The 13,563-nt window shown below is 39.8% G+C and overlaps 1 protein-coding gene across 1 annotated transcript in view; it reads left to right on the forward strand.

Annotated features, from left to right (window-relative positions):
- The window catches only part of LOC111146965 (glypican 6), a 1,144,597-nt gene extending 1,142,262 nt beyond the window's left edge, over nt 1–2,335 (forward strand). Inside the window, exon 9 of the mRNA XM_022502741.1 lies at nt 1,758–2,335. Within this exon, the coding sequence (XP_022358449.1) occupies nt 1,758–1,960 (203 nt within the window). The 3' untranslated portion in view covers nt 1,961–2,335. The remainder of the gene's footprint in view (nt 1–1,757) is intronic.
- Nucleotides 2,336–13,563: the final 11,228 nt, after the last annotated feature.

Genomic DNA, 13,563 nt, shown 5'->3' on the forward strand with positions numbered 1-13,563 from the left:
GAGGAGGAGGAGGAGGAGGAGGAGGAGGAGGAGGAGGAGAAGGAGAAGAAGAAGAAGAAGGAGAAGAAGAAGAAGAATTGTGCCGAGCTATGCCTTGCTTATTCAGGGGGACCGTAGAGGAGACCCTGCATTACTTTGGCCTTACTTATGTGACATCTAGCGCCCAAGGTGGCGCCAGTATTCGGGGAGGCATGCAACAAGCCCATCCTTGTTTCAGGCCAACAGGGAGGAATTTAGGTCTATTGAATGAATCTTTGAGCAAGTGAAGGAAATAGTAAATTGTCATTACCAGGTTTATAGTTTCCTCATTCCTCCCAGGCACATTATTTCCGTTATAACTCCTAACCATCCTATGAAACATATAGGACCACTCTCATTTTTACAGCTGAGGAAGCAGAGCCACTGTTCACCTAAAGAAACCAGCTTGCCCTCGTTCACTTAAAGAAAAAAATGGCAGGTTAAAATCTAGGTCCTCTTTGCTGTAGGAACCATATTTTTTCCCCCATCAGGCATCATGGCAAGCGGTGGGTTTGGTGCCCTCACGCATTTCACGAGAATGGCTTCCTACATACTCTTCCTGTAAATGCTATTGTCTGCATCTGTTGAGATAAGGAAACGGACAGGAGTCAAGGAAGCTTCCCAAAGCACATTTAATTATTCAGCAAGTAACTTTCGTGCACCTGCTGCATGCCAGGGACCACTAAAGGCAATGGGGATACAGAAGTGAACGGTATACACCACACAAAGTCTCTACCCTCCACAAGCGTCCACTCTCACAGGGGACACAGAAAAACAAGCAAGTTAATACAACAATTGCAAATGGTGATAAGTCCTTTCACACAGCTAGAAATTGATGGAGACCAAACTGGGACCCAGGTCTGAGACACAGGGTTTGTGAAACAGGAAGGAACCAAGCAGTAAGAGGTGGGACTAGAGCAAGCTCAGAAGTTTTCAAGCAGGAATGGCAAACCTTTTCTGTCAAAAACCAGATATGCAATAGGTTCAGCTTTGAATGCAGAATGAGACAATGCAGAAGCGGGGGCGGGGGTGGCCGTGTCCAGTATATGTCTCCCATGGACACTGATGTGTCAATTTCGCACACACTCTACTCATACCTCACAAAATACAATTTCTCGTTCGATTTTTTTTTTAGCACTTGAAAATGTAAAAACTATTCTTGGGTTATGGCCCCAGAAAATACAACCAGCTGGCCACAGTCGCCAACCCCGGTGGTCAGAGGGAGAAGTCGGTGGAGACAGAGCTCGTCCTCACTCTTAGAGGAGAACAAAGGTGGAATCAAGGAGCCACAAAGTCATAATAATATGTGCTTTTCACAACTACACACTCCTGTGGCTCAGACTGCCTACTTAGCCGTGTTCTTTGCTTTAAACCTCATTTCAAAATCCTTGAGCAAAGCATGCTATCTGCTGATGACAATGGCCCCAGGGTACCAAAAGAGCAATGGACGGAGTGTCTTAAAGCAACTTAAACATTAGCCAGAATAAATACCTCTCGAATGCCAACATGGTAGGGATGGACCCTCATTGGGTCCAGGATGCATAGCCCTGTGTCTCAGATATTTATTCTGGTCAGCTCTGCCCACCTATCACAAACCTGCCCGCTGACATCAGACCCACTGGGGTGAGGGTTGGGAGGGCGGTGGGATGTCCCCTTCCACCGCCAGACCCAAATCTGGTGGGCGCCCCCACTCCATCCTAGTCCTGGTCTAACTCTCTTTCTCAATGCACCTCCACCAGGCGATGAATCCAGCGGCTCGGGCAGTGGCAGTGGGTGCATGGATGACGTATGTCCCACGGAGTTTGAGTTCGTCACGACAGAGGCCCCTGCGGTGGACCCCGACCGGAGAGAGGTGGACTCTTCGGCAGCCCAGCTCGGCCCTTCCCTGCTCTCAGGATCTCTGGTCTGCGTCGTCCTGGCACTGCAGAGACTGTGCAGATAATCCTGGGTTTTTGGTCAGAAGAAACTGCATTTTAGCTATCCGAATGGCCAACTCACTTCTTTTCTTACACTCTCGGACAATGGACCATGCCACAAAAACTTAATGTTTTCTATGAGAAGAGACAGGACTGCACTCTGCCTCCCTTTCTGTTTGCCCAAAGAGTACTGGGTGCCAGACTGAACTGCTTCCTCTTTCCTTCCGCTCTCTGTGGGGACCTTGTTTATTCTAGAGAATTCATACTCAAATCTTTCGTACCAGGAGATTTTCTTACCTTCATTTGCTTTTATGCTGCAGAAGTAAGTAAAGGAATCTCACATTGTGAGTTTTTTTTTTTTCTTTTTCCCATTTAAAAGAAAAGAAAAAGGCAGGAAGAAAATAATTTTCCTTGTAAATCAGGCCAAACCCCCCAAGACAACCGCATTTTCAACAAAGGAGCCAACAAGAGAGAAAAACAAAAGAGCTTTAACACTGTTAAGTTCAGCATCGCCCACCGACTCCCAGTGTAAGATTTTCTGTGATAAATCGGGTTTCCGAAATGCTTTGAGGGAGAAAGTTTGAGATTTTTTTTTGTTTGTTTAATGTGGTGAAAATACAGTGTTGTCTTGGAGGTACCATCTTGAACTCTAGCCACACAATGCAAAACTGATTCGTGGGTACCGATACTAAATTTAGAACTCCATCGTTAATAGGAGAGTAAAATTGCCACAACCCAGCACCTCTCTCTCACCTTACCCAATGTCAATCACAATGATGGCACCATTTTCCTTAATTCTCTTAGTGTCTGTCCCCTGTATCCAATTGGCACAGTTTTTCTTTTCATCTCCAAGGACCTAGTGGATGTTTCCATCCATTCATCTTCCTTAAGGATCTGAATTGGAAATAATCTTCAGTGATACAATGGCTTTGCTTTAGCCACAGGTTGGACATTGATTTGACGTTTCTGCCCCTGTGCTCATTACTGTCTCAGAATAAGAGCTCTTTTGATGAACTTATAAGCAATTAGATCCATAAGTGAGTTTTCATATTTAACGGTTTGCTTTGTGTCAGTTGGTTTCTGCATCACAAGGGCATTCTCTTACAAAATAACTCACAACAAAAACTATCAAGACAAAAAAATATATATATATATATATAGTATTGACATGGAGATTTCTTTCACTTTTTTAGTCTTAGTATGATCATCTATTTTTATATCTCTATATATATAAATCGCAGATTTTAACTTCTTAATTCCAAGCTCAGGGTTGACACACCTTTGTAACGAAAATGTTTTGTCAACCACCTCTTCTTGTTTTGTGCTGCTCAGAGAAGGGATTCCTCAACGATCTGTGAGCACCAAGAATCAAGAAAGAGAACTTTTTACGTATCTAACTGTCCGTTTCTTAAAAGTTTGCCAGGGCACACCCTTTTTTGCATGAGCGTGCTTTGTCCTGGGTGCTCCGGATGGTACCAGGCTCGCGGGGGCAGCCATGGGCATGCAGGACTGTCCTGGTAATGGAAACCATAGAATGTGGTGTACGTGCAAAACCGTTGCTTCCACGGACGCCTTCAGCCTAGGATTCCCGCTTGGCACTTGGACATGGGACCTAACTCAAGAGGTGACTTTAGAGCCACAAGCCTAACTGACCCTCCAAGTGTACCAAAGCCAGGCCCTATGCTCCCCGTGGTAGAGAGAAACAAAATAAACCAAACTGGGGCTTTATTCACACGGTTGGCTCTCCATGTGTTTCTTGGTTTTGATGATGATCTGGGGTTGAGAAAAGTAATGTTTCGAGACACCACCATATGCCAGTCACATTTTATTTAACCCATTGGCAGAAATACGTAAATGGTATTTTTTTTCGATCTTTGCTCTCATCAAAATTATAATTAGTTATTGATTTAGTCGTCACATTTAAGTAGAACACATGTGGCACAATAGTATTAAGTACATTTGAGCACTTTTGCAAAACTTCAAAGTATTCAGAAGCATCTACGGCTATTTGATGCCTAAAGAAATATAAGAAGTAGGATTCTGAGAGACTTTGTGGCATCTTTTCATTTAAATCTTCATGAAATTAACACCTAATCTGATTCAGCATTACATCCTTCTAGAAAACCATCCATTTCACTGCCAGACTTCAGCTTCCTATCACCAATCACTCAGAAAAGATCTCTATGGAGGACCAATCATTTACATTGCCCTTTTCGTTGTTCAGAAATCAGTATTGTCTTTTCTCCAATAATTAAGGTGCAATACAAATTAAATCAATCTTGATTTTCCAGATTATTTGAGTAATAACTTATTTTTATGGCTTTAAACTCCAAGTCTTTCCTTTTTTCAATAGTTCTGCATTGTCTTCTGTGAAATCGATCAGAATGCCTTGTTTCCTCTCTGCTCTCACCCCAAAAGGCTTTGTGCAAGTGTATAAATACACATTATATTAATGAATGTGAACCCATGCTCCATATACACTAAACACACAGATAACATATACACGCCTGCTTCATTTGTCTCAACACCTTCATGATCGATATTACTCCTATTGGTGAGATACAGTGATCTGTACGAGCCAGGCAGAGAGCTAAAATGACTCTCAGTTAATGATGCCACAATATTCGTCCTCTGCATGAATGTGGTCAAAGTATTATTCAAATTGCACTTCCTAGTTTTTATCATCATCCAACTATGTTGTAGGATTTTCAGACCAATGTAACGTGAGACTTGTTTTCTGTCCTAAAGGATTTAGTCTAATCTAGTTAATCTAGTTATCCCATTTTGGTAAGTATTCCAACATTCCTCCTCTCCCCCGCCCCCTGCCATGTTAATTTCTCTCGTCTCAACATAGCGATTGGGGATGAAACGATGCTCCGTTATGTCTCCCAATCTGCCCTCATTTACTTTGATGTTCCCTAAATTCTCTAATCACATCACAACCTCTGTTAGGAGTAGGGAGGAATGGGCTCACTGAAATCAGACACTAGAAATTGTTGGGTGACGCTTATGACCGCAAACACTTAGCTTTATTGAAGTGCCTCTCTTTACATGTTCTTTAGTTATAATATGTATTTTTCTAACAGAAATACACGTCTGTAACTGGTGTATATTATACTTTGTATATGTTATAGCAAAAGCTAAACAGAGGCTAAAGTCTTTAGCAGAGAAGAATGAGTTGCAAATTCATGAGTTAGAGCTCTGCTTACGGTTCTATTTCAAAGGGTAGCCATGACAGACTTGTCACCTTAATGACGGTCGAGGGGGTACTGTGACGACCATCATCATAGAACAACGTTAGCTCTAGCAATCAGACTCTCTTACGGTGATTGACCCAGAGAAGTAACTGGTATTACCTGCTTTCATTGTAAGGGATAAGAAATACAACTTTGTCTACACTGAAAAACACTATTAAGTAGTAATTGTAAAAGTAACATTCTATAAATCAAATGCATTGAAAATATTATTGGACACAGAACCCTGATATTTAATTTATATTACCTGCTGCAGACATTAGCCTACTTTAATGCTTTAGCCATTACATACATGTTTTGGCTACACACTGAACACCAACTAAGGTCCCCAAGGAGGAATAGAAACTTAGCAAATTCCTGAGTTGTGATTCTTTTATTGCTTCTCTTTGCAAGGCTAATTATCAGGTGGTTTGATTAAAGGTGGAAGTATTAGCAAATGTAAGTTCTGACTTCTCCAAAACTTGCAGAAATACAAACTCATTTTTATTTACTTACAGTCACTAATAGATCTGACTTTTAACTTAAAAGAGGGTGTGTGGGGGAGTGGGGGGAACCATTTAGCTTTGCCAAGAGAAGAGTAAAGGAGACCATGACTTAAACATTTGCAACGTGTTCTCCTTGGTGGAGACATTAGCCAGTGTTTAGTTTCAGGCCAAGTTATACAAACAGAGTATTGATTTGTATGCATTCTGGAACCTTGCTGCATCACGGTTTGCCATGGTGTGGGATTCAGCCTAGCCTGGGGCAATTTGAACCTCATTCAAAGTTGAATAGTTACTGGAATCTTTGACATTGCCTTGTAATGAGGTACTTCCATGAGAAGACACCTGAAGATGGATAACAGTGAGGTCTCTGTGTGCATATGCATAATATATATGCAGGAAAAAAATGTGTGCACCAATCAAACCTAAAATTTTATGTGACTGTCAAATGGATATTACTTGGGTTAAGATTTTTCATTTCTGATTTGGATAGAAAATTGCTATTAATCTTGTATTAAAATAGTTTTTAAAAATCTACCAGTGCCCTTTCTGCATTTTCTTAATTATTGTCATAGCCTACATTTCAGAGTTTTTTAATTTCTCCTTGTTTGAGAGCTTTTTAGAAACTGCAATATTAAAAGAAAGAAAAAGAACCATAGATTAAATCAGCACCACTCTCCTAAATATCCTTGGCTTTTGAAATCATGAACTTTTAGAACTTTGGAACATTTAAGAGCTTCCCAAATGTCTTTCTCCTTTTGTATTGGTTTCTTCTCAGAGATAAAATTTAGTGGCTTGAGAACTGATGTCAATACTTTAGCAATGAGGTGAGAAAAATAAGATAATATGTGAAAAGACTAACCATTTCCAAATTCAGCAAATTGCATTGATTTTTTTTTATTTCTGAAAGTTTCCATGCTATCAGGAATGCTAAATATTGTATGACATGCTAAAGATTCATTTAACAGATATTTATTAAACTCCTATTCTGTGCTTAACCTGCTCAAGGTGCTGATCACTGGTTATCAAAACCACCAGTTGGAAATGATTCATTCTCTACAACAATTAACCATGGTTACTACAAATACATCACTTATTTCAAGAATGCTCTTTTAAATAAAGGAAACCGTATAAATAAATTTATCAAGACTTACAACCTTTAACCATAAGCATAACCATAAGCAATATTTTAATTTAGTTCACATTATTACTATTTTGGTTTCTAATGAGAAAAGCGATTTCTACAAAAGAATTAAGAAACTTTAGAATAATTCCATATAAAACCAGAATATAACAAATTTTATTTGGAATTCGACTGAACCCAATTTCACGGAAAGAAAAACATCGAAATGGTCTTGGGGGGAAAAAAATAATAATAATAAAACCACCACTGAGATTTTTATCAGGTAACAGCAATATTTATTTTAATTTGCTCTTTCAATAAATGGACTGAGGTATAGTCAAAATACACTCACAAATATGAAAGATGGCTTTAATTTTTGTAAAATACCCATTTGTTAAGTAGTGACAATTAGACATGGATTATTGTTTCCGGCTCGAGAGCTAGAAAGATGTACCCACAAGTTTGTCCACTCAGGCAGACGTTCACAATTCATTTAGTGTGGATGCCTTTCCATTCCATAGACATACTTATTTGTTTACATAAACATGTGACCAAACATATTTGGTTGGCTCATAAATGGGGCGCACAGCGAAGCCAGGAGGAATTAGCTGCCTACCTTCATAGCTCGATTTAGGAGTTCATTCTCTTGTTTACCTCGAAACGTAAAGTAGAGCAAGAAAATAGAAATTTTACCCTGTGAGGGCTCATGTTCGGAGAGAAGCAGAAAGAGGAACAAACCAATTCAAGGCAAGCGTTCGAGTGTTTACCCTAGACAAAGCCATCTGCTCTTCAGCGGGAAAGAGCGTCTGTGGATTTAAAAAAAAGGGAAAATTGACTTAGGCAATAATAGTCATCCATCCTTTCAAAAGATGTGTAATGAGCAATAATTCTGGGTGTCAAAACAAGACACCAAGATTTCTGCTCTCAGACAACTTCCATCCTGGTAGGGGAGAGACAGACAACACACAAGTAAATAATAAACAAGATGACATCAGAAAGGAGCCGTGCCATGAGGGAACTAATACAGGAAATGGGATAGGGACTAAGGGGAGAGTCTGCGGGAGAGGATCTCCAGGGGGTACTCGAGCTGTGAGCTCATGACAGGACGGAGACAGCCATGTGCAGACCTGGGTGCAGAGAGTTCCAGGCAGAGAAGAAGCAAACATTCTGTGCAGGAATGGTTTTGGGGTTTTTGTGTGTGGCTGTGGACTAATAAGTGAGCTGTCAGTGGTGGGAGAAGGGTGAAGAGCTGAATGGCAGCCATATGAAGCTGAACGGCCAAAGTCATGATCCTTTACCACCTGGCAAAGCCAGAGCCCTAAAAGGCTTCATCCCTAAAGCAGCAGCCCTGTGGGTGGCACTTAGGAATATTTTAAGGCACCTTTTATCTAGGAACTAGGCTAAGATCTTTATCTTCTTGATCTTTATAGGATTTCTATGATGTAGGAATAATAATGCCCACTTTATACTGAATAAAATGAATCTCAGTGAGCTTAATTAACTTGCCTAGTCACCTAGGTGAGGCCAAAAGAACCGAGATCTGTAATAACTAGGCAGAAAAGTGGCAGTATGTAAGGATAATTTGGGTGTTTTATTATAAGTACAAGAAAATTATCCAAGGGTGTTCTGAGACTTGGCAACAAGTGTGGGAAAAGGAATCCATTTATGTATACCTGCACTGAGGTTATATATTAAAAGTTTATTCTGAGATGAAGCGCCATTTGGTGACATTCAGTTTTGTTTTGTTTCTAAATTAAAATCCAAAGTAAATAAATTAGTGATTCCAGTTTCCTGCATAGTTTTGAACTTAAGGCCAGTGCAAACCAAAGTTCGGTGCCTAAGGAGGAACATAGGTAGCAAATCTGCTTTCCCTTTGTTTGTCGATTTGGCTTACGCATCATCTTCCCAGAAAGCAAGTCCTCCACATCCAATTCTCAGGGGTTCCTCCCATACATTAGCCTTCTCTATCACTTATTTATCTGTTCAGGTGGTCAAATAGACCTTAAACATAAACCAAAACAATCCAGCAAGTAGTCAGTTCAAACAGACCACTAGTTGCGCTGCTTTGTTGACCACACGGACGGCTGCAAGGTCTTGTGAAGTCTATGACATTGAAGATACAACCTAATCAAAGTCCTGGTGATCATGTTCACAGTTAAGACCAAAGCGCAGGGCACCCTTGTGCCTTTCTTCCTCATGGAAGGAGGAAGAAAGGAGGAAGAAAAACTCCTTTTGTTGTTGGATCCCACCTCGTGCCACTGCCCCACTTCCCTGAGAGAACTGGGGTTATTGATGACAGATTTTCATCCCTCTTAAAAAGATACTCTTTAGACATTTCATAAAGCTAGGCGAATGTCAAATCAGAGAAAAGTTTGTCTACAAAACTCTATTTCTCTTTCAAGATATTTACATATCTTTACATAAAGCATTTCTCCCCAAAGGGCACTTTTAACTCATTTTCTTTCATAATCTTTTCCATATCTCCATGAAGTAGGCAGGAATTACTACCCTTATTTTACAGATCAGAGAAGCTATTGTGGTCTTCTCAGTATGTCTACTCACCCTTTTCTCTTTTACTTTGTCTCACACCGAATCCACCCAAATCTTAAATGATCTGATGGAAATCATTTGGCCTTTTATCCGCCTCTTGCTAATTTACACAACCAGCCCAGTAGCTCAGCCACAGGAACCCACGTCTGGTAGGATGATACCCTAACAATCTTCCAATTCATCTCTTATCCTGAATCACAAATTGTAAATTAGCACAGACTGAGTTCCTGCACGTGAAAAATTAGATGTCCCCAAATTATATTAAGCCAAAGAAATGTCACCGGAACGGCTTTATTAAAAGCTTGTTAGTGACATGGTACTGATTTTATTGCTTTTTATTTGAACCATTTCTTGTGAATGAGCACATTAAGGCAAATTTTCTATGCCAAAGATAAGCCCAGGTTCTATGCATTTGTTTGTTTTTGAGCTTAAGGATATCTCTTTTCTTTTTTAATGTAAAAGAGAAAATTTTATATTGAATATTATGTCCATAGACAGCATGAGCCATGAGGAAAGTGCAAGCAAAATGATTTCTTTAGAAAAGAAGTAAAAAAGACTTTCTTTCATTTAAAATTTCTTCCTTTGAAGCAATCCTATATTTCCCCTCCTTGTACCTCATGAGCAGGGAGGCCAATATACCTTGAACGGAGGAGGTAAAATGAAGAAAAGAGAAAAGAATAGAAATCCACTGCCATTTAAAATACATGATGCTCCCTACATTTATCTGACCATTCCTGAGCCTTCACTGTGTGTGTCCTTAAAAAAAAAAATTCCAGAGAAAGTCCAACAAGCTATGAAAACATGCTCAACATCATTAATCAACAGGGAAATGAAAATCAAAACCACAATGAGCTACTACCTCATACCCAGTAGGATGGCCACTATCCAAAAAAATAAAAAAATAAAAATGGACGATAACAACAACATTGGTGAGGATGCAGGAATTTGGAACCCTTGTGCACTGTTGGTGGTAATGGAAAATGGTAGACCCACCATGGAAAACACTATGGAAGAAGAGTGTGATTTTTTCCTTAAAATAACTAAACATAGAATTAACGTATGACTTAGCAATACCAACCAGAATTGAGAACAGGATCTTGAAGAGATATTAACACTCCCATGTTCACTGCAGCATTATTCACAATAACCAAGAGGTAGATGACACCTAGGTGTCCCTCAATGGATGAATGAATAATTTAAAAAACTGAATGGGAAGAAATCAGAGAGGGAGACAAACCATGAGAGACTCCTGACTCTAGGAAACAAATTGAAGGCTGCGGAGGTGGTTGGGGGGATGGAGTAACAGGGTGATGGGCATTACGGAAGGCACATGATGTGATGAGCACTGGGTGTTATACACAACTAATGAATCATTGAACACTACATCTGAAACAATATGTTGGCTAACTGAATTTAAATTTAAAAGAAAGAAAGAAAGAAAGAAAAAGAAGGAAGTCCTGTCATATGCTACAACACAGATGAATCTTGAAGACATTATGCCAAGTGAAATGGGTCAGTCACAAAAAGATGAAAAAGTAGCATGATTCTACTTTTACGTGGCATTTAACTCTGTCAGGCTCTTAGAAACAGGAAATAGAATGCTGGTTGCCAGGGCTGGGGGAAGGCAAAGGAGAGTGTTGCTCAACGAACATAGAGTTTGAGTTTTGCAAACGTTCTAAAGTTCTGTTGCGCAACAGTGCACATAGAGTTACCACTACTGTACTGTACACTTAAAAATTATTAAGATGGTAAACTTTATGCTATGTATTTTTTTTCCATAATAAAGATAAATAAGTAAATAAACCAGAATATTTACACCGTGTTCCCAAGAAGTGCAGGGTCTCGTATAAAGGGGGGAATACCAAACAAATTCATAGCGGCTGACTGTAAAATCACTATAATGAGCGTGGTGATAAGGGCTCCCAGTGAGCACTGTGGGAGTGAAGAGACAGGCAAAGGGGTGCTGTGGAAAGAGAACTGGTTAACAAAAGATAAAAGAAATGGGGGAAAAGAAAAAGAAATCACAGAGGAACTATGGTACGTTGAATGAATAAATATGAATACATACTCTTCTCCCCTCACGAGGTATAAATAAGAAGTCTGTAAGTCCCAAATTGTCTGACACAGTCCAGTTATACCCACTGTCTCAATACAACAATTAACAGTACCCCTTTCATTCTCCAGAGATTTCCTGGTTTGAATGATAAATTATATGGTTGCTCCATGTCTGAATAATGGCTATCCACAAGATCAATGTACACATAAACGTGTATGACACCTTATAATTTTTCAAAATACCCACCCCACTGAGGAAGTACTGGGTGAGGTTATACACTAAACTTCTGACTTAAATCCACTCTGCCTACTTGTATCGAAAAACATCTGGAATCAGAATCGAAACTCCAAAGACGACTCTGATGTTGTCAAGGGCGCTGTATAATCCCAACTTGCAAATGTCCAGCCCTGAATACTAGGCAGCTTTCCTCTCAAAGCGGACCATACTTGTAACAGGTGACTCCTCCTGCTTTTCAGCAATTTTGCTGGGTAGGCCAATTGGCGCTGGCCCAGAAGTTGTATTTTGGTCCCATTGGAGGCTGCGGGAAAGCCATGAGTTGAGGCATGTTTTTCTTCATTTGCCAATCTTAGCAGCTCCGTAACAGCTATGTTTTCTTCCATGTTTTTAGTCACAAGCACAGTCAAAGTCTTGATGTCTGTTGCTGACTGGGCCATCCAGATCCAGATCAGCTTTCTCAACCTTCCTTCTGCCCCAGCGTGCAGGATGCATGATAATCACACCAAGTGGTACCAATAATTTCCTATGCATTAAATGCAACCCCACCGCTCAAATGAACATACCAGAGGGCAAGGAAGCTATCATAGAGCTACTGAGGAGCTCGCTCCAACTTACAGCCATTCATAAATTTTACTCATTCAATTCTTATTTCTAACAAACTCCTTGGAGCAATTTCCAATTGATTCCTACTTCAGATTTATGAAACCATGCACTGTTCTGCTTAACATCTGGACGCCATGTTCCAAAGAGAAAAAAGTGTAACAGAAAGAGTGCCACCATAAACAATGAATCTTGGAACACTGAAAAAATAAAATAGATAGATAGATAGATAGATAAAATAAATAAAGAGTGCCACCTGCTGATACCCAACATATAAAAAGATACCTCTTAGATCGAAGGCCACTGGCAGCAAGGAGCTTACTCTTTGATTAAGTCACTTAGCCTTTCGAAAGGTACTGCAAGCTCCGTTATTGCAGAAGCACTTATTCTTAAAGACATTCTTTAAAGAATGGCTGGGCATAGTTGTGTAGATTTGCACTGTCTACAAAACAGAGATGAAAGTTTCTATTAGAATTAAAAACACTATGCAAAAAAAAATATTATACAAGACTTACAAAATTGGGGCGCCTGGGTGGCTCAGTTGGTTAAGTGACTGCTTTTGGCTCATTGCATGATCCTGGATCCTGGATCAAGTCCCACATTGGGCTCCCTGCTCAGCAGGGAGTCTGCTTCTCCCTCTGACCCTCAGCCCTCTCGTGCTCTCTCTCTCACTCTCACTCTCTCTCTCTCTCTCTCAAGTAAATAAATAAAGTCTTAAAAAAAAAAAAAAGACTTGCAAAATCTAGCCAGCCATTTAAATTCAGTTCATATATTTATACTATGACATATATTTGGGAAGACATATAATCGATCAAGACATATCACCCTTCCTCCTAAGAGGAAATAATAGCATGTACTAAAAAATAGTGACAAAAGCAACACCAATAGTAACAATGCCTAGGAACTGTTCTAAGCCTTGCCTATATATTCATTCATTTTATTCTACAAATAAAATATTCTTTTAAAAAGTAGGTACTATTATTGTCCTAATGAAAACAGATGAGGAAACCAAGGCACAGTTTAGCTAAATGACTCCCCAAGATCCCATGTAGCTAGAAATTAGAAGATACTTTTTAAAAATCCTGAAATCATTATTGACAACTGACAAGATATGGAACTGTCCACCAACAGATGAATGGATAAAGGAGGCATGAACTATCATTCAGCTGGGAGAAAAGAAGAAATCCTGTGATCTGTGATCATGTGGATGGACTTTGAGGGCATTATGCTAAGTGAAGTAAGTCAGACAGAGAAAGACAAGTATGGTACAAGATCACATATGGGTAATCTAAAAAAGTGGAACTGATAGAGAGTAGAATGGTGGTTA

The sequence above is a fragment of the Enhydra lutris genome, unplaced genomic scaffold (assembly GCF_002288905.1).
Source record: "Enhydra lutris kenyoni isolate GAN:26980312 unplaced genomic scaffold, ASM228890v2 scaffoldscaffold15, whole genome shotgun sequence".
In the NCBI taxonomy this organism is placed as follows: domain Eukaryota; kingdom Metazoa; phylum Chordata; class Mammalia; order Carnivora; family Mustelidae; genus Enhydra; species Enhydra lutris.